Source organism: Somniosus microcephalus, chromosome 1 (assembly GCF_052327205.1).
Source record: "Somniosus microcephalus isolate GS21.2 chromosome 1, FLI_Smic_1.0, whole genome shotgun sequence".
NCBI classification, from domain to species: Eukaryota; Metazoa; Chordata; class Chondrichthyes; order Squaliformes; family Somniosidae; genus Somniosus; species Somniosus microcephalus.
The window spans coordinates 53116912-53136458 of NC_140987.1; the positions used below are offsets into that span (position 1 = coordinate 53116912).

The 19547-nt window shown below is 46.1% G+C and overlaps 1 protein-coding gene across 1 annotated transcript in view; it reads right to left on the bottom strand.

The window, feature by feature from the left end:
• Window positions 1-19547, bottom strand: part of LOC147124077 (EF-hand calcium-binding domain-containing protein 6) — a 118177-nt gene that overhangs the window by 56765 nt on the left and 41865 nt on the right. Inside the window, 5 exon segments of the mRNA XM_085981305.1 lie at window positions 440-505; window positions 2966-3073; window positions 7266-7462; window positions 9697-9839; window positions 17064-17206. Of these exon segments, the coding sequence (XP_085837431.1) occupies window positions 440-505; window positions 2966-3073; window positions 7266-7462; window positions 9697-9839; window positions 17064-17206 (657 nt within the window).

Consider the following 19547-nt stretch of genomic DNA (forward strand, 5'->3'; position numbering starts at 1 on the left):
GGTGTTTGTGGGACCTTGCTGTGCGCAAATTGGCTGCCGCATTTCCCACATTACAACAATGACTACACTTCAATAGTACTTCATTGGCTGTAAAGCGCTTTGGGACATCCTGAGGTCGTGGAAAGCGCTATATAAATGCAAGTCTTTCTTTCTTTTTTCAATTATCAGAGCCCCACACCATCACCCCAACCCCCGTCTCCCCAACCATTTTCCCTATAATAGAATAAGTAGTAGGTGAACAGAAACTGTGGGAGTTTGTGGGAAAATACATAGTTTGACTTCTCCCTATTCACATTCACCAGCTCAATGGTAATTATTACACAGGTAGCAATGATAAATTTTAATATCCCTCACTGACATTGTGTAATTACTCCCATCTGTTCTCGAAAATATTGAACGCGCTTCAGTTATTATTAAACCATGAATCATCAAAATGTACCTGCTCTCAATGGCAGCTCGGAATTCCTGTTGGCTGATAACATTCAGTTCCAATTTGTCAATTTTCCTGCAATTTACAAAAAACAAAATCAGTGAGATTGTCAAAGTACAATTTTTTTTACTTACTTTTTTTTCCCAAAGTCAGTATCCCACAACCCGTAGACACTCTGGCTACCTAAACATCAGCGCTTAGAGTTTCCATTACTTTGAGCAGGCTTTACCAGTGCTATTTGCCCGTAATCTTATCCCTATAATCTCCTCCAGCCCTATAATTCCCCTAGACCTCTGCGCTCCACCTATTCTGGCCTTTCGAACATCCCTGATTTTAAATGCTCCACCACTGGCGGCCATGCCTTCAGCTGCTCTGGAATTCCCTCCCTAAATCTCTCCGCCTCTCCACTTCTCTTTCCTCCATTAAGACGCTCCTTAAAAGCTACTTCTTCGACACCTTTTGGTCATCTGCCCTAACATCTCCTTTATGTGGCTCGGTGTCAATTTGTCTTTTAATAACACTCCAGTGAAGCGCCTTGGAAAGTTTTATTACGTTAAATGCGCTGACATGAATCAGTCATTCATGAAAGAAAGACTTATGAAATAATACTGAGCAGCCTACGGGTGGCGCTGTCCAGGGAGAGTATAAATACTCGGGCACGGGCCCAGCTTGCGCAGGACATTCTTAACAGGAACTAGTGAAGGACACAACTAGACCTCCATGTTGTAAAACAGTTGATTAAAGCTTTGTTTAATGCTTAGACCAAGTGCCTAGTAGTTTTCTTACGTCATGCACTATATAAATATAAGTTGTTGTTGTAACCGGCCAAACCAGTGTAAAAGATCGAGGAATTTTAAGCGCAAGTTACGTCCAGCATAAATTGAGTTTACGCAATCTTTTACGCTGGTTTCAAAAACATCGTGCTGGAAGCCGGCCCCGCCCACAACACTGGCCACCCTCAGACCAAACTAATCACCACGGCGAGTTTCCACCCATTGCATCCGTTTGCAGCCCTTCGAGGAAGCTCTTCAAATTCAGGTTTTTTCTAATACGCAAAGGCACTAATAGGCATTTTTTTTTTTTTTTTTAATTTAAATATTTTAAAATATTTAATTTACAAAGAAACTGACTTGTGTACACCAATGTAACTAGTAAATGGTTCTGCATAGTTTTTTTTAAATTTTCATTTTCAGTTATTTAAAATCAGGTTACTCAGAGCTGGGGGACTAGACACTCTTATTAAGAATGCTTATTTTTTGTGATAAACCCATTTTCAGCTGTTTTAATAAAACTGCACTATATCAAGAAATATTTTTAGCACAAAAAATGAACAATTACATTCTATTATGCTGCCCGATTGCACTGGTTCATGGAAGATTTTCTGTTCGGTGCTATGCAAATGCTTTTGAGCGGAAACTTGAACCATAATTTCACTTCAGAAAACTAGCGCAATTTCAAGTGCATTCTGCACTCAGCTTGCCAATTGTGCCCAGGTGGAAACCCTACTCTGTAATATACCCGATAGTATATTACAGCCCTTGAAAGGTTATACAAGCGGGCAAATTCTGGATATCGGGAATGTAATATATGAGGCAAGTTTAAGAAAGTTGGGTTTGCAATAGTGCAGGAGACCTAATCAAGTTTTTTGAGATTATGAAGGAAAACTAACAAATTTGATTCTGGCCACTTCTTCCTGGTTCCACAGAGCTAACACATCAGGGGCACAGGTTAGAAATGAGAAGGATAGGGAAGCAAATTCAGGCAGATTCATTTTACACACAGGGTAGATGCAGGGAGGATGTTTCCCCTGGCTGGGGAGTCTAGAACCAGGGGTCATAGTCTCAGAATAAGGGGTCGGCCATTTAGGGCTGAGATGAGGAGAAATTTCTTCACTCAGAGGGTGGTGAATCTTTGGAATTTTCTACCCCAGAGGGCTGTGGAGGCTCAGTCGTTGAGTATATTCAAGACAGAGTTCGACAGATTTTTGGATATTAAGGGAATCAAGGGATATGGGGATAGTGCAGGAAAGTGGAGATGAGGTAGAAGATCAGCCATGAACTTATTGAATGGCAGAGCAGGCTCGAAGGGCCAAATGGCCTACTCCTGCTCCTATTTCGTATAGAAAAAAATAGGAGCAGGAGTAGGCCATTCGGCCCTTTGAGCCTGCTCCGCCATTCAATATGATCATGGTTCGTCCTCTAGCTCAATACCATATTCCTGCTCTCTCCCCATACCCCTTGATGCCTTTTGTGTCTCCTTGTGACATCTTAAGTCTCACTTTATAACACATTAAATGTATTTATCTAATGTGTTTATATATTGATTTACACCCTCCAAAAGCCATCTGGATGCAAAGCTCCTTTTAAGTTCTTTTGTACTCTGCACCTGCTGCTTTCACTCCCCGTGCTACACGGCAGTAAATAGCTGTGCAAAGTCATTCCGTCAATACCACCTAGTGGAAGCATGTCCAAAACTTACACTTGCGCTGGTAAAAGGGTTACATTAGTTTTCAATGTAGAACAATTAGGTACTTACTGAAAGGTGGCTAAAAGTGCCAGGAAGTCTGACTGAAAGAGACTTGTCAGTTTTGCTTCAATTGCAGTCACTGTGGAGCACAGACTGACACTCCCTTCACAGTTGAATCTAGAAACAAGGTATATTTTTTTAAAAAGTCAAATCATTTCAGTAATAAAGTAGTGAAACGGTATACTCATCCCTACCGTTAAAATATTGAACTTGTCCGGGCATGCTCACACTTAAATAATGGAGAATCACCAGTCACCAAAAGACCGATAGATTTTCATTGTGTATAACAGCCAGTCTCAACTGTATTCCGGATACAGACACAACTGAGTTTACAAGTATTTTCTACATTTCATGTCGTGCAAATATGAATTTTGCTACATATATGGCACAAAAACCAATGTTTCAATTTTCCACTGGGGCCAGTTTCCGAAATTCTTCCTGCAGAATTAGTGGTGGGATACTGTAATCCTATTTGGCAGGCAGCAGAATAAAACCCACCTCTTGCTCCTAACATCTCCTTTTGCCTTGCACCATCATCTCTTTTGACATTTAATCTCTCCTGCATTCCACCCTATCACAGACATCCCCTTTTGTTCTTTCCTCCCCTCCCCCCTTTCCCTGGGTCTGTACTTGCCTAAAACCTGTTATATCTCTAACCTTTTCCAGTTCTGACGAAAGGTCATCGACCTGAAACGTTGGGAGGAATTTTGCCAGCGCTCAGGGGGCAGGTTTGGAGGCAGGAGATCCGGTACAATTGAAAAGATTGACAGCGGGTCCCGAACCCACTGTCAACCTGCCTCCAAACAATCTTCTCGGGTGTCGGGTCCCCGATTTGCGCATGGACCCGACACCTAGTGGTGGGAAGAGGATTGTAGGCACTTAACTGTTTGTTAACAGGTAGTTAACAGGCAGTTAAGAGGCTTTTTCCAATTTTGACAGGTCTACTGCGGGCTTCCTGACACCTGGACGCCATGCCAGGGTAAGTGGCGTGCTGTGGGTCTACTGTAATGTTTCTTCATTGATGACAGCTGCAGAAGTGGTGCGAAGGATCCAATAGTACACTGTCGAGTTTCAGAGGTAATAAAATGTTGGGGAAATCATTTTTAATGTATTTAGACTTTTCTGTAGGTAACAAGTTTTGAAGTCTTAGTGTAGTCCCACCTCATTGGGAGAACCTAGCTCACCAGTGACAGATCGCTTCTGTAACCTCACCTGTAGCTGCCATTTGTTCTAGCCTAAGGAGGGAGTCACTGGAGAGCCTGGGTGCAAGGGCTCACCTTTGTACAGTGATTGTCAGTGTTTGCAAACAATGCCGTCAAACACTGAAAAATCACCTGTCAAAAAAAATTGTGCGTGGCCCCTTTATGAAAACCAGCAGATGACGCGTCATCAACTGACGTCATCTAACACTGGCTTTCTCTTAATTGGTCGGCAAGCCCGCAAGGTGGGCTTAACAAGGCCAATTGACACAAAATAGCATCTCTGCGTCGGACATCGTTGGGGGTGGGATCGGAAGGAAGCTGTCCCGCCCATAAGCCACACCGAAAGGTAAATTCCAGCCCGTTAACTTGGTTTCTCTCTCCACAGATGCTGCCTGACGTGCTGAGTATTTCCAGCATTTTCTGTTTTTATTTCTTGCTCCTAGTTTCAGTACAGTCCAATGTCAGTGAGACCAATATACTTGATGAGGGTGATCTACTCCATACCCAAGGTCCACTGTCCACAACATCACAGAGATGATCTGTCATTCCTATACTAGATTATGATTGGAACAGCAATATGCTAAGAAGTTTATAAGGAAGAAAGAAAAAGTTTGCATTTATACAACATCAGGACGTCACAAAGCTCTTTACAGCCAATGCCATACTTTTTGAAATGTAATCACTGTTGCAATGTAGAAAATAGGGCAGCCAAATTGTGCACAGCAAGGTCCCACAAACAGCAATGAGGTAATGACCAGACAATCTGTTTTTAAGAGATGTTGGTTAAGGGATAAATGTTAGCCAGGACACTGGGGAGAACTCCCCTGCTCTTCTTCAAAGAGTGCCATGGGATCTTTTACATCCACCTGAGGATGAAGATGGGGCCTTGGTTTAATATCCCATCCTAAAGACAGCATCTCTGACAGTGTAGCACCCCCTTAGTACTGCGCTGGAGTGTTCTGCTTAAATTATGCACTCAAGTCTTTTGGAGTGGGATTTGAACCCACAACCTTCTGACTCAGAGGCAAAAGGGCTGCCTACTGAGCCAAACCTACATGTTGATGCAGGGACACGCCACAGCTGTACCTGGTAGAACCACCATGAGATGCACTTGGATGCCAGCCAATGTTTGCCGAGGATCTATGGAGAATATGGGAACTGGGAGGGAGGCTCTTGCCTCCACTGCGAGATGGCTACTCTGAGGTTGTGGGTTCAAGTTCCACTCTGGACCTGAGCACATGATCTAAACTAACACTTAAGTGCAGTGCTGAAAGGCAGCTGCAGTGTTGGAGGTGCCATCTGTCCGGTAAGATGCTAAACCGAGACCCCATCTGCCTGCTAAGGTGGGCATAACAAATCCCATGGCACTATTCAAAGGGAGTTCTCCTGGTAACATTCCTCCCTCAAGCAACCGCACCAAGCACAGCTGACCTGGAGGGGGAGAAGAGTGTCAGTCTGAACTGGGAGGGTTGGAAGAGAAGAGAGTGTCTCTGTGAAAGGCTGGTGAGTTGAATGGGGTGCAGTATTTCTGTGAGCTTGGTCTGGAAGCCTTAGTGAACTGGGGTGGTGGTGGAGGGAGGGTTGGGTGTTGAGGTAACTTTTGGATAAAGAAATGGTCTGGTTGGTCTGTTGAAAATCCAGATATCATTGAGGTTTTTTTGTTTAAAAATCTATTAATTGTGAAATATAAAACTGCTTAAATAAACTAGAATGCATTGTTGATCATGTAAAAATTCAAAATTTGCCATGAGAGCATGAGCAGACACCCCCCCAGAAATGTGCCATTAACATATGCCTTCAGCTTCTGGATCTACTCTCTCATGTACTTTATTCAGCTGTAGCACTCTCGCCTCGGAGTCAAATGATTGTAGATTTAAGCCTCAATGTGGACTTGAGACTCCTTGCCAGTGCAGGGAATGTTGCAGTGTCGGAGGCGCCATGTCTCGAATGAGACTGAGGCCCTATCTACCTGCTCAGGCGGACATAATAAAGCCCATGATATTATTCAAAGAAGAGTAGGGACTTCCTCACATTTCTGTGTGTCAGCCATGGCTCAGTCGAATAACACTCTCACCTCGGAGTCAGAAGGTTGTGGGTTCAAAGTCCCACTCCAGAGACTTGGTTACAAAAATCTAGTACTGAAGGCGTGCTGCACTGCCGGAGGTTAAACCGAGGCCCCGTCTTCTCTCTCAGGTGGATGTAAAAGATCCCATGGCACTATTTTGAAGAAGAGCAGGGGAGTTATCTCCGGTATAACAACAGAAAACGCTGGAAAAACTCAGCAGGCCAGGCAACATCCGTGGAGAGAGAAACAGAGTCAACGTTTCGGGTCAAAGGACCTTCGACCTGAAACGTTAACTCGGTTTCTCTCTCCACGGATGTTGCCTGGTCTGCTGAGTTTTTCCAGCGTTTTCTGTTGTTATTTCGGATTTCCAGCATCTGCAGTATTTTGCTATCATATTAGAGAGTTATCCCCGGTGTCCTGGCCAATATCTAACCTTCAATCAACATCACTAAAAACAGGTTAACTGATCATTTAATTCATTGGTGTTTGTGGGAGCTTGCTGTGCGCAAATTGGCTGCCGCGTTTCCTATATTACAACAGTGACTACACTTCAAAAAGTACTTCATTGGCTGTAAAGCGCTTTGGAATGTCCTGAGGTCATGAAAGGCGCAAATCTCTCTCTCTTTCCTGGCCAAATCTTCGTCCTCAACCAACACCACCAAAAACATGATTATCTGGTCATTCACTTTCTGTTTGTGGAACCTTGCTGTGTGCAAAATGGCCACCATGTTTGGCTACATAACAAGAGCGACTGCATTTAAACCTGTTACACCTCCCCCCCTCCACCCCCCACCCCCCCACTCTAAAACAAGTGAAGGAATGTTTTGTGCGCCTACAGTTTAAATCTCAAAGATTGTGTAACTGCTTATTTCCCACACATCAAGGCTGTTCTTGGGTTGGCAGTCTTTCAGGGGGCAGGTCAGCTTTCTTTTGAAGCTATTGGTCAGCTTTCGTTAGTTTGCTTGGTTGACAAGGGTTATCAGAACACAGGTGTGATATGGTAAAGTCTAGCCGACATCGTCAGGACAGAGAACCCACTAACTTGTGCTTCGGGTTGTTCAGAATTTTATGCGGAATCCCCTTCTCACTTCGGTCCTGGAAGTTTCTGAGGAAGTCCATGTACTTGACGCCAGCTTTGCTGTTTTCAAGATTGCATCGTGCCAGAAAAAGGTGAAAATGTTCATCTTTCAGGTGCAGGCCAAAGGTTGCCAAGACAGACAGAAAGTTTCTGTGTAATACCTGGTAATTCAAATGGAGAAAAAGACAGTCATAGTCATAGAGTTATACAGCACAGAAAAAGGCCCTTCAGCCCATCGTGTCTGCGCCAGCCATCAAGCCCTGTCTATTCTAATCCCATTTTCCAGCACTTGGTCCATAGCCTTGTATGCTATGGCATTTCAAGTGCTCACCTAAATGCTTCTTGAATGTTGTGAGGGTTCCTGCCTCTACCACCCTTTCAGAGTTCCAGATTCCAACCACCCTCTGGGTGAAAAAGCATTTCCTTAAATCCCCTCTAAACTATGTCCCCTGGTTATTGACCCATCTACTAAGGGGAAAAGTTCCTTTCTATCTGCCTATCTATGCCCCTCATAATTTTGTACACCTCAATCAGGTCCCCCCTCAGCCTTCTCTGCTCTAAGGAAAACAACCCCAGCCTGTCCAGTCTCTCTTCATAGCTGAAATGCTCCAGCCCAGGTAACATCCTGGTGAATCTCCTCTGCACCCTCTCTAATGCAATCACATCCTTCCTATAGTGTGGCGACCAGAACTGCACACAGTATTCCAGTGGCCTAACTAGCATTTTGTACAGCTCCATCATAACCGCCCTGCTCTTATATTCTATGCCTCGGCTAATGAAGGCAAGTATCCCATATGCCTTCTTAACCACCTTATCTACCTGTCCTGCTGCCTTCAGGGATCTTTAAAGAAATTTTTAAACCACTGAATTGTTAATATTGGCAGATCCCATATTCAAGGCAAATGGTGCAAAGCGATATTTACGCATAAACTTTCACTGGTTATGTTGTACCTACTGGTTTGACAATGGGTACCCACTTTCAGTGTGGTGTTACCCTGCCCTTTAATGAGGTAAAGCAGAGTTCTGCCTATGGATTCTTAAAGCCTCTACTCTGGTTACAGTTACAGTGCTGTCTGATTGTTCATTTACAACACTGAGGCTATTAGCTGCAGCTCAACTTTCAGCCACGCAAGTTTATACTACCTGGCTGAAACATGAATCCTGCTACCCAGAAGAAGCTCTGTGCAAGTTTGTTTATCCTCTCCCGGCAGCTACTCTTTAATGTTTACACAGAGCAGAAGACAAGATCTGCAATGTGATTGATTGCAAGTAGGTGTAAAAAGTAGCCAGAAGGTTCAAAAGACCCCATGGTAACTTTTATGCCTGATTTGACACCATACTAGATTTACACTCAATTCAATTTCAAACTCACTCTGGATTTAGGGCCCAATTTTTTTGCTATGGGGTAAATTTTTGCCTTTACCCAAGAACATAAGAAATAGGAGCAGGAGTAGGCCATACGGCCCCTCGAGCCTGCTCCGCCATTCAATAAGATCATGGCTGATCATCTACCTCAACTCCATTTTCCCACCCTATCCATATATCCCTTGATTCCCTTCATGTCCAAAAACCATTAGCATTCTCGTACAGAGCTATCCACCACAGGCGGCTATTTGGGATTCAAATGTGTGCCAAATAGAGAGACCAATGATTTTCTGTCCATTAACTTCCTTCTGAAATCATGAGCCCACGGCACCTGAATTTCAGCTGTGGCCCCCAATGCATTAAGCTCCACGCCGGGAAATTTACTCGACAGCACTTCGCACTGATGCTAAAGTTGTAGTTTAAATATACCTTGAAACTACCTCTTCTCGGTGGTCCCACAGTGTTCCAGGAACATCCATCATGTCCTGTTTGTTAAACCTAAACTTCACTTATAATACACTTCATGCACCAATGAAATGTGTTCATGAAAAAGTTTCTGAGAAATCTTTTGTTTGCAGAACGGAGAGGAGTCAGGAATCATTTCCATCGTGGTCATGATGACATCATACACAAGTCACATGATGATGTATTTCAATGCAATTTACTTCATCCCTTTGTGATTGATTCTTAATGCCCACCGGGCAACGAGGGATGGCCAATTAACGCTATCTTGCCAGCGTTCATAGATGTTTACGGTACAAAAGGAGGCCATTTAGCACATCGTGTCTGTGCTGGAAACGTCCGTTGCCCACATCCCAAGAACAAATTAAAAAATACACAAGTAACGTGAAAATGTATTTCAAAGCAAGTTGTTTCATCTTACTATAAACAAACAAAAAAGGTTTGTCAAAAACTTGCCATGAAGGATTACCCCTTCAGTATTAGCAATGCTTACCATTTTGATTGGCTACAATATGAATAAGATACTACACAATTACAACAGCTGTAAAAAACACTCAATATTTCTTACCTTGCCTGTTTCCTCTGTGTCATACTTTTCAAACTCTTCTTTCATGAGGTTATAACCTTCCCTGAACTTGTCTTTCAGCCATTTCTCGATAGCAAGAGAAGCTTTCCTCTTGTGCTCTGCTTTGGTCAGGGTCCTAGTCAGCCCTGGGGAGGACAGTAATGAACAGTTCAGAATGGATACAGGGCTCTTTGTGGCCTTTCTCCAAACAGGTGTTCGTGGAGAAATTTGGTTGATTTTCTGGGGGGTATTTTTATCACCCAGGCTTTATAATGCCTAGTTTTTGCTAACATCTGCCTTCTGGAGAGTCATAACTAACTTGTTTCCTCTTATAAGTTCTAACAAGTTTGTGTGCCTCCTGAATGTGATTGTTATCGTGTGAGCTTTCCTCATCATTCACCTCAGTTTATCACTGGTGAAAAGAATCACTGATTATACATTTCTAGTTATTGGTTTAATTCATTTGGATAATTTGAGCTTCCATCTCATTCAGTGTCTTTAGTGTCTCCACATACTATGAAAGCAGGTGTGTTAGTGCTTGGGTGGTAAATGTTTAGCATTACCCACAATCTTCTGCACAAATACCCTAACAACAATAACAACTTGTATTTATATAACGCCTTTAAGGTAGTAAAACGCCCCAAGGTGCTTCACAGGAGTATTATCAAACAAAATCTGACACTGAGCCACATAAGGAAATATTAGGGCAGGTGACCAAAAGCTTGGTCAAAGAGGTAGGTTTTAAGGAGCGTCTTAAAGGAGGAAAGAGAGGTAGAGAGGCGGAGAGGTTTAGGGAGGGAATTCCAGAGCTAGGTATTATAAATCCTGGGTGATTACACCTGTACTTTGCAAAATTTACAACAGTAACTTACATTTATATAAATGTTGAGAAGATTGCATAATTCCAAACAATTCTGCATACATTGTCAATACGACTTGGGGGTGTGGCAAACAGTGATGTTGATACCAATCGACTGCAACAGGACATAGAAAGGCTGGCAGAATGGGTGGACAAGTGGCAGATGGAATTTAATACAGAGAAGTGTGAGGTGATGTATTTTGGCAGAAGGAACAGGGAGAGGCAATATACACTTAATGACACAGTTTTAAAGAGTGTGCAGGGACAGAGGGACCTGGGAGTTAATGTGCATAGGTCCCTGAAGGTGGCAGGACATATTGAGAGAGTGGTTAACAAAGCATATGGGATCTTGGGCTTCATAAATAGAGGTATTGAGTGCAAAAGTAGAGAAGTTATGCTGAACCTTTATAAAGCGCTGGTTAGGCCACAACTGGAGTATTGCGTCCAGTTCTGGTCACCACACTTTAGGAAGGATGTGAAGGCCCTTGAGAGGGTGCAGAGGAGATTTACCAGAATGGTTCCGGGGATGGGGGATCTTAGCTACAAGGACAGGTTGGAGAAGCTGGATTTGTTTTCATTAGAGCAAAGGAGGTTGAGGGGTGATTTGATAGAGGTGTACAAGATTATGACGGGTTTGGATAGGCTAGATGGGGAAAGGCTGTTCCCACTAGTTGATGGTACAAGGACTAGGGGACAAAGATTTAGGGGGGAAAATTCGGTATCGCCCCATATGGGGCGCCATTATTGGCGGAGCGCAAAGTTTAACGCCTGGCGCTAATTATCGCCTCCGACAGCAAACTTGGCTTTTATCGCCCCTGGAGGTGATTGGAGCGCTAAATCAGGCACTACACACCTCTCTTAAGGCGCTAAGGCCGAGGAGCGAGGCTCTACCTCAGGACGGGCGTAGCGCAGGTGCTGTCAGTTAGCAATTGAACACAGACACACTGGTGCCGGTCAGTTATTAAAGGGGAGGGTCGATCTTGCTCTGCAGCCACACCCTGCTCATTGGAGCCTTGAATCTCGGCCTGGGCAGACCTGTGGCTAAATCTAGCAGCCAAATACTATGGAGGGGGCCAGGGAGTGAGCACAGCGCTTCAGTGAGCGGGCCTTGGAGGCTCTGGTTGGCGCGGTGGAGCACAGAAGATCCATTCTGTACCCAGAAAGTGACAGGAGGCCTTTGCCACGCGAGTACAGAAGAGTGTGGAGGGAGGTGGCTCAGAGAGTCTCCTCAAGCAGCATAGTGCCCAGGACCCATATCCAATGTAGGAAAAAGTTCAACGACCTCACTCGGGTCATCAGGGTGAGCGCCTTTTTTTCAAAACCTCTCCATCCCTCCATCTCAACCTCACTTTATGGCCAGAGGGTCTTAAAAGCCCCAATGCCCAACACTCATCCAACACCTATGGCCCTTTCATCAAACACACACGCACATTCCACACTTTGCATACAGTAAGGGCTATTCAACTATGGGAGGCATTTCAAGCAAGACCATGGCTGCATACAGTAAGGACTATTCAACTATGGCAGGCATTTCAGGCAAAACCATGGCGGCATATAGTAAGGGCTATTCAACCATGGGAGGCATTTCAGGCAAGACCATGGCTGCATACAGTAAGGGCTATTCAACCATGGGAGGCATTTCAAGCAAGACCATGGCTGCATATTTACTCAGACACCTTCCTTTTTCTTGCAGGCCAAGCTGTCTCATAATAGGAGACAGCAGCAATGGACCAGTGGAGGGCGGCCTCAGCTGCAACCCCTCAGCGATCTTGAGGAGCGCGTCCACAGGATTGTGGCAAGCCGGGTGATTGATCCCATCGCCACTGGAGACGCCGACCCCGTTCTGGACAGCAATGGTAAGGTCATCACCTTTTTGTCCTCTCTCCTTCCACTTGTTCCTCACAGCACCAGCCTTTGACACTTTCAATCCAAATCACTAAATCGCTGCACTCATGCCTCCCTTGCTGCCACCCTGTCCTCACGCTAAAGCCACTCTTTTACCTCCCTGCTTTCAGATGATGATTCACCAGGTGAGGAGACGGGCCCTCAAGCTGCCAGTGGGAGTGAAGCTGAAGGCGAGGAGGAAGAGGAAGCCGGAGCATCAGCGCCACCCTCTACCAAGGCAGCCCATGCCCACACTGGGAACACGCCTTCCCTGGAGGGGAGCGGGGGGAATGGTCTGTTGAGGGTGAAGCTCCAGGACCCAGTGGGCTGCAGCAACGCGATGGGGGTAGGGAAGCTCGGGGGCCTTCTCCCCGGAGGGAGAGTATGGCTTCGAGTCCTGCTGCACTGGACGCAGAGGAGGAGCGGGTCCTCGCTGAAATGAGCGCCCAGGCGGAGCACAGGCACACTGAGCTCATGGCTGCAGTGGCAAGGGTGCCCGAATCCACTGAATCACTGGCAAGAAGTGTGGAGCACTTCGGTGTAGCACAGGCGGCTGCCACGCAAATGCTTAGTGCTGCAATGCAGTCAGTGGCTGGTCTCATGCAGACGCAGATTGGGGCCATGCGAGCACTGACTGTTACCACCCTCGCTGGATCGGGCACATTTCCCCAGGGCTCTCACCGCGCCGCAGCAGGCCAGCAATCTGTGCTCCATCAGATTGCTCCGGATGCTGAAGTGCTGCCCCGTGGGAGTGCCAGTGTGTCAGTCAAGCAGGGAGTTGCTGTCCTCTCTCAAGATGACAGCATTCCTGCTGCCACCACTGGCACTTCTCCACTGCAGTTGCCACCACCTGTAGGACAGACTGCTGCCACCCATGCAGAGTTGGTGCAGTCAGCAGCCGGGCCCTCTAGGCCCAGAGCTGGTACAGGCTGTCCTTCAAGGGCATCTGCAGTCTCAGTTTGTGACAATCAGCAGCCATCCCCCAGCCTTGCTCCAGCCACTGGGGTCCCATTACGGAGGTGCTGCAGGGTGGGAAGGGGGGAATTTCGCAAGGGAAGGAGATCACCCTCGAAGGGCAAAAAGTAGGAGGTGTGACAAAATGTTTTTCATTGTTTTATTAAAAGCTGAGGTTCGTGGTCAAATTTTTGTAACTGTTTTGAACATTGTCTCCAGGTTGTGAGAGCCAGTTATGTTAATGACTTTTTTTTTTGTGTTTCTTTCTATTAGTTTGTCATGCGGAAATGAGACACGCAGAGTTTGTCAAATAAAGAAGTGTCTGTATTCAAAATGTACGTTTGGTCTTTGCAATCATTGTTGCCTTGACCGGCTTAGGGGTTGCGGGATGGTTTAATTCAGGTTGTTTGAATGGCAGAAGCCATTTCCTCAGAGGGGGCCTAGAAGCGACTTGCTATGAGCCTTTGACGGACGGCCCTTCCACTTTGTACATTGTGTGCCTCCCTCCGGCCTTGGTGCTGCTGATGATCATCCCCCTCATCTTCCTCCTCCTCCTCTGGTGGTGCTCCAATGCCTGGTGGCATTGGCTGGGTCCTGAGGATTGCCAGGTTATGCAGCATGCAGCACACAACAATGAAGTGGGAGATTCGCTCAGGCGAGTACTGAAGGGCTCCTCCAGAATGGTCCAGACAGCGGAACTATTGCTTGAGCACGCTGATTGTGTGCTCAACTATGTTCCTGGTAGCTTGAGGGCTCTCCTTGTATCGTAGCTCAGCAGGGGTGCTGGGCGTACGGAGCGGTGTCATCAGCCAGGTGCACAAAGGATATCCCTTGTCCCCGAGAAGCCAACTTCCTGGGTGATGCGGTGCCTGGGAAAGGTCCGTCACAGAAGTCTGGCGCAGGATGAAGGCATCGTGGCTGCTGCCAGGAAAGTGGGCATCGACAGCGAGTATCAGCTGTCTGTGGTCACAGACCAACTGAACGTTTAAGGAATGGAAGCCCTTTCGGTTGCGGAAATCCTCGGCATTCTCTTGCGGCGCACGCAAAGCCACATGCATGCAGTCAATGGCGCCCTACACCATGGGGAAGCCCGCTATCATCGCAAAGCCCGTTGCGCATTCTTGCTGCTTGTCCGGGGTCATGGGGAAAGAGATGTACTCTCGTCTCCTTTTAAAGAGGGCATTTTTTACCTGACGGATGCAGCAATGCACCGCGAACTGGGAGATATTGGCGATGTCCCCAGTAGCGGATTGAAATGAGCCGGTGGCATAAAAGTTGAGAGCCACTGTTATCTTCACTGCCACCGACAGAGACGTCCTGCTCCTCAGTTGAGGCTGCAGATCTGGCTGAAGCAGGTGGCAGAGCTCAGTGACCACCTCCCTGCTGAAGCACAGCCTCCAAAAACACTGCTCCTCAGACATGTTGAGGTATGAGAACTGTTGGCGGAAAACCCTGGGACGGTAAGGTCTCCTGTGCAGAGGCCTGTTGGCCCTCCTCCGTCTGGCCATGATCGCCACTCTCTCTTTGCGTCTCTGTGCCCTCCGAATGTGATGGAGAAGGACGATGTTCCCATCCATTGCAGCCCCCATAGTATCTAGGCAATCAAAGTTATGAAGGTCAAAAAGCAAAGTACCTGCAAAGTTATGGTCAGAAGCCAAAACTACCTCAGACAGCGTTGGCTCAATGCAGAAGTGTCTCTTTCGCTCTTTGTCTCTCTCAAAATCTCTCTCTCTCTCAGAACGAGTGGTGCAAAAATGGCTACCACACAAAAGCCAGGAAGAGGCCCCCTTTAAATAGCGCCCCCCCAGCCCCACAGCGACTGGGAAGCGTTCCAGTCAACCTGTCGTTGGTTGCACCAGGCGGAAAGGAGGGGGGTGCCAATCAATTTCTGGTCCGGGGCGTCACAAGGGCGTTGCACTCTCGAATGACGTCAAGATCTGCGAGCGCAGGAGATCAGGCGGTATTGTTTAGCGTCGCCGCAAAATGTCCGGTCAATTTCGCGAGAGGCGTAGATATCATCGCGCCCAGGCACTAGTTGCTTTGCGCCCCACTTGGCGCCCTCTTAAGGTGCTAACGGGAGGCGCTATCAACTGAATTTTTCCCCCTTAAGGTTTTGGGCAAGAGATACGGAGGGGGGGGGGGGGCGGGGGGATGAGAAGAAAAACTATTTTACGCAGCGAGTGGTGATGACCTGGAATTCGCTGCTGACGGAAGTGGTGGAAACGGACACACTCAATGTTTTCAAGGGGAGACTGGATAGGCACTTGAGGGAAATAAACTTGCAGGGCTACGGGGATAGAGCGGGGGAATGGGACTGACTGGATTGCTCTACAGAGAGCCGGCACGGACTCGATGGGCCGAATGGCCTCCTTCTGAGCCGTTATGACTCTACGACTATGACTCTAGAATCTAGAATCGTGCCGCATTCAGCATTAGGGACCGTTGGACCAGCTCCTCTCCTCTCCTGCTAGTACTTGTTCTTTCTCCCTTCGGTGAGGATAAATGAACTGGAATGTCAAGCCTTCCTCGCAAACAGTGGACAACCATCAACTGCCTCAGAACTGGTCATGGTAGATGCTGCCACCTTCTCCATAGCTGGAAGATTAAAGCATCCCCATCATGCGACTGTGGAGCTCCTAATCAGACCCTGGAACACATCATTGAGCATTTTCCTCAGAGGAAATTCGCAGGCAACCTACAAGATATCCACGCTGTTACACCGGAAGCTTTGGCCTGGATATCTGACTTAGATACAGGAAACTCTTTGGTATCCGGTACCGACGGGACCGGGATGGTGCCGATTGATTAAAAATTCCAGATAACGGAGAGGTATATCTACCGAGGCTATTTTTAACAAACAAAAATTAAAAAATCAAGAAATGTGCGATATAATTGGGCACTCACAGAATGCTGTGTTAAATGGATGGTGGAAGATGCTTGATTAAGTAGTGCTGCCAGTTGAGGGTAATCCAGAACTCGAATCGGAAGAAACTTCCGACAGCGCCAAGAAGCCGAGTAGTGGCAGTTTGGAGAACTACCCCCACTGACTAACTCGGCCACCGCGGGAGACACGGACTCGGCAACATTTCTGGTTATTGAGGTGCTGTTTTCGGAGTATGAATTTTGCCGGTTATTAGAGAATTCTGTATATTTAGGTGCCGTTTAAATGAGAGTTTCCTGTACTGACATTTGATTTGCTTTGCTACTACCATACGAAAGAAGAAAAAAACTGGAATGTCATCCATGACTAGGATTCAAATTCATGACTATGGCTGGGAGTCCCGTACTCTATCACTGCACCAGCCAACTGAGATACGGGTCTTTCCATAATCAATAATCAATAATGTAATGGTGTCGAATTCAGCACACTATGTGCATCACAGGTCCATTTTGCCATTCATCATATCCTACAAATCCGAATGAGAAAGCAGCAAATGAGCACAAACCAGCATTCTGCCACTCTGTGACACACTGTGAGGGTCGTTGTAACCGCACCCACTCGCCGGAAAACTGACGGGATCGGATCGGATGCCCTTTATTCAATCCGCCCGCTTTTACTTTCCATTGAAGTCAGTGGTGGGATGTAAAACGGGTGCCCGATCCATTTCCCGCAGGGCAGATAAGATTAAAATTACCCCGTGACATGTACTTAGTGGATAGACCAGGCACTTACTTGGTGAGTCTTCCAAACTCATTTGCTCACATGATCTTCGAGCAGAGCCTTCACTGTTGTGTGCCATTCCGTTCCTGAATTCATTTCCGAGTTTCCTCATTAGCACCTCTCCTTTAATAACACCAAGACCATCGGTATCATATCTGTTGGAATGGAAAGTGGCAAGGTGCAGGGATGAGAGAACCATCTAGGGTCAGCTTATGGATTTGGTTCAGTTTGAACCAACCACGAGTCAGATCTGAGCAATTATCGTCATAAAGTCAAATAATACAAGAGAAAATGCTGCTCCAAGCTCATCGCTTGAGCTACCACAGAGTCCATAGGGGAGACTTTCTGGTCCTAGTGCTGAAGCAGAGGAACTGGAGCATAGTGAGCTTTGCACTTGCCAAATTTACACTGGGCCAACTCTACTGCATTTTCCTGGCTTGCTGTGGATTTATAACTGGACACAGCCCAGCAGGAGAAAGGCAGGGAGAGGAGATTTAAAATCTCAGCAGCCAGACCCAGGACTGAAATCAGGAGAGAGCGAGAGAGAGAGTTGTTATTTAAATATAACAACACTGGAGGAATAGAGCAGATAGGAATGTGCTGGTTAAAATGAGGAAGGAGAGAGAAAAATGAAAAAACAGCCGACATAAAGATGGGAATTTTGTCGATAGAAGCTTTGTATTGTTGACCTATGTCTGGTTTGAGGATCAGGAATTCTTTTCCGATGGAATTTTGAGGACTCACTTTATACATAAGTATATACTTGATAACATTTTTAATGCTCAATTTTTAAATGTTTTACATTTTTCACCTCATGCCCATGAGATTTAGTAAGATTAAACTGCTTTAACAAATACTTTTTGCGATCAGCTATGACTTTGTGTTTTACCAACATTGTACACCAGGGGAAAGGCCTTACATAGGGATAGCAATGTAATGCTTGCATTCTAGATGGCCAGTTTTTTTAATGTATGCAAAATACATTCATGCCCTTTGTGCTGGAAAGAGCAAGGTTTCAGAATAAAAACTGTACAATTTGTAGTGAGTGCATGTGTTACAAGAAAGCCACTGAATTTCATTTCACGTAGTCATACTAGCATTAACTGCGTTTACAATCAATATTTCAGAAAGGGTATCAATCAGCAATTTTTATTCCTTTTTAAAGATTCGCTCCAAGGAATGAACATTAGCTTAAATAACCTCATGTTAATTTTACATTATTTCTTAACAGAAACATAGAAAAATAGGAGTAGGAGTAGGCTATTCTGCTCTTCGAGCCTGCTCTGCCATTCAATATGATCATGGCTGATCCTCTATCTCAATACCATATTCCTGCTCTCTCCCCATACCCCTTGATGCCTTGTGTCTAGAAATCTATCTATCTCCTTCTAAAATATATCCAGTGACTTGGCCTCCACAGCCTTCTGTGGTAGAGAATTCCACAGGTTCACCACCCTCTGAGTGAAGAAATTTCTCCTCATCTCATTCCTAAATGTCCTACCCCATTTTGTTTAAAGGGTGCAAGAGAGCTTGGAAGAGTTATTGAATGGCAATGTGAGAGAGCAGAGACACAAGCTCTGAAAATCTGTATCCCATCTGGCACACTCTTACCCTAATGTCATTGGGAATGTAACAGGAGGGCTGTAAATTTGACCAGGACCCAGATACACTGGGTCCCAGCCTTGCACTGGAGTTTCCGGGATGCCCTGTTGGAGGTGGAGCCTCCACCCATCCCACATAAGACCATTGGTATAAGAGGGAGCAGGGCCTGGGTTGGGGGGTCTCCCTGGGTTCGGGGTTCCCACTTTCCAGGCCCTCAGACGATACAGGTGAAGCGTTGGCGGTGAGACTAGGCATACCAACACTCCAAATGGTGGAACGGGAGCCAGCCGGGAGTCCAGGCCGGGATTATGGTCTAGAGCAACAAAGAGGAACCAGTTTCTTAAGAATTTTTTTTTTTTTTTTTTTTTTTTTTACATACAGCGCCCTTAAAACTGGGAGCAGCTTGAGGATGTTTCCAGTTGGGAGGGTAGAGATCCAGAACTCACCCCTTTCTGTCCACTCTTTGGTCAGACTTTCTGGCCTCCTTGGTGGGCAGGTTCCCCAGATGTAGCCCTAGTTGTGCAGGGGTCTGTCACTGCCATACAAAATAAGGGACCTCCCCATGGCTCCAGTGAACTTTGGCAGGGTCAGTGGCAGAGGTCACAGCTGGTCGCATCTCAGCATTTGTGCCAGGATGGAACCCATCCATGGATTTTCAGGGCCACACTCATTAACCCTGGAACTTCACTGAACTTCTCCTTCATCTAACTTACACTCTTGAATGCAGTGCAGTCGCTCTTATGAAATCCTACTCCTGGCACGGAGCCTCATTTACTGGGAGCACTTATTGGGAATATTGGTATTTGCTCTGCACGATTTTCCATCCATCAATTTGTGGGAAGTGAATTCCTGATATGTGGCCCCAGTGGATGAGACTCCATGCTGGGAGTGCAA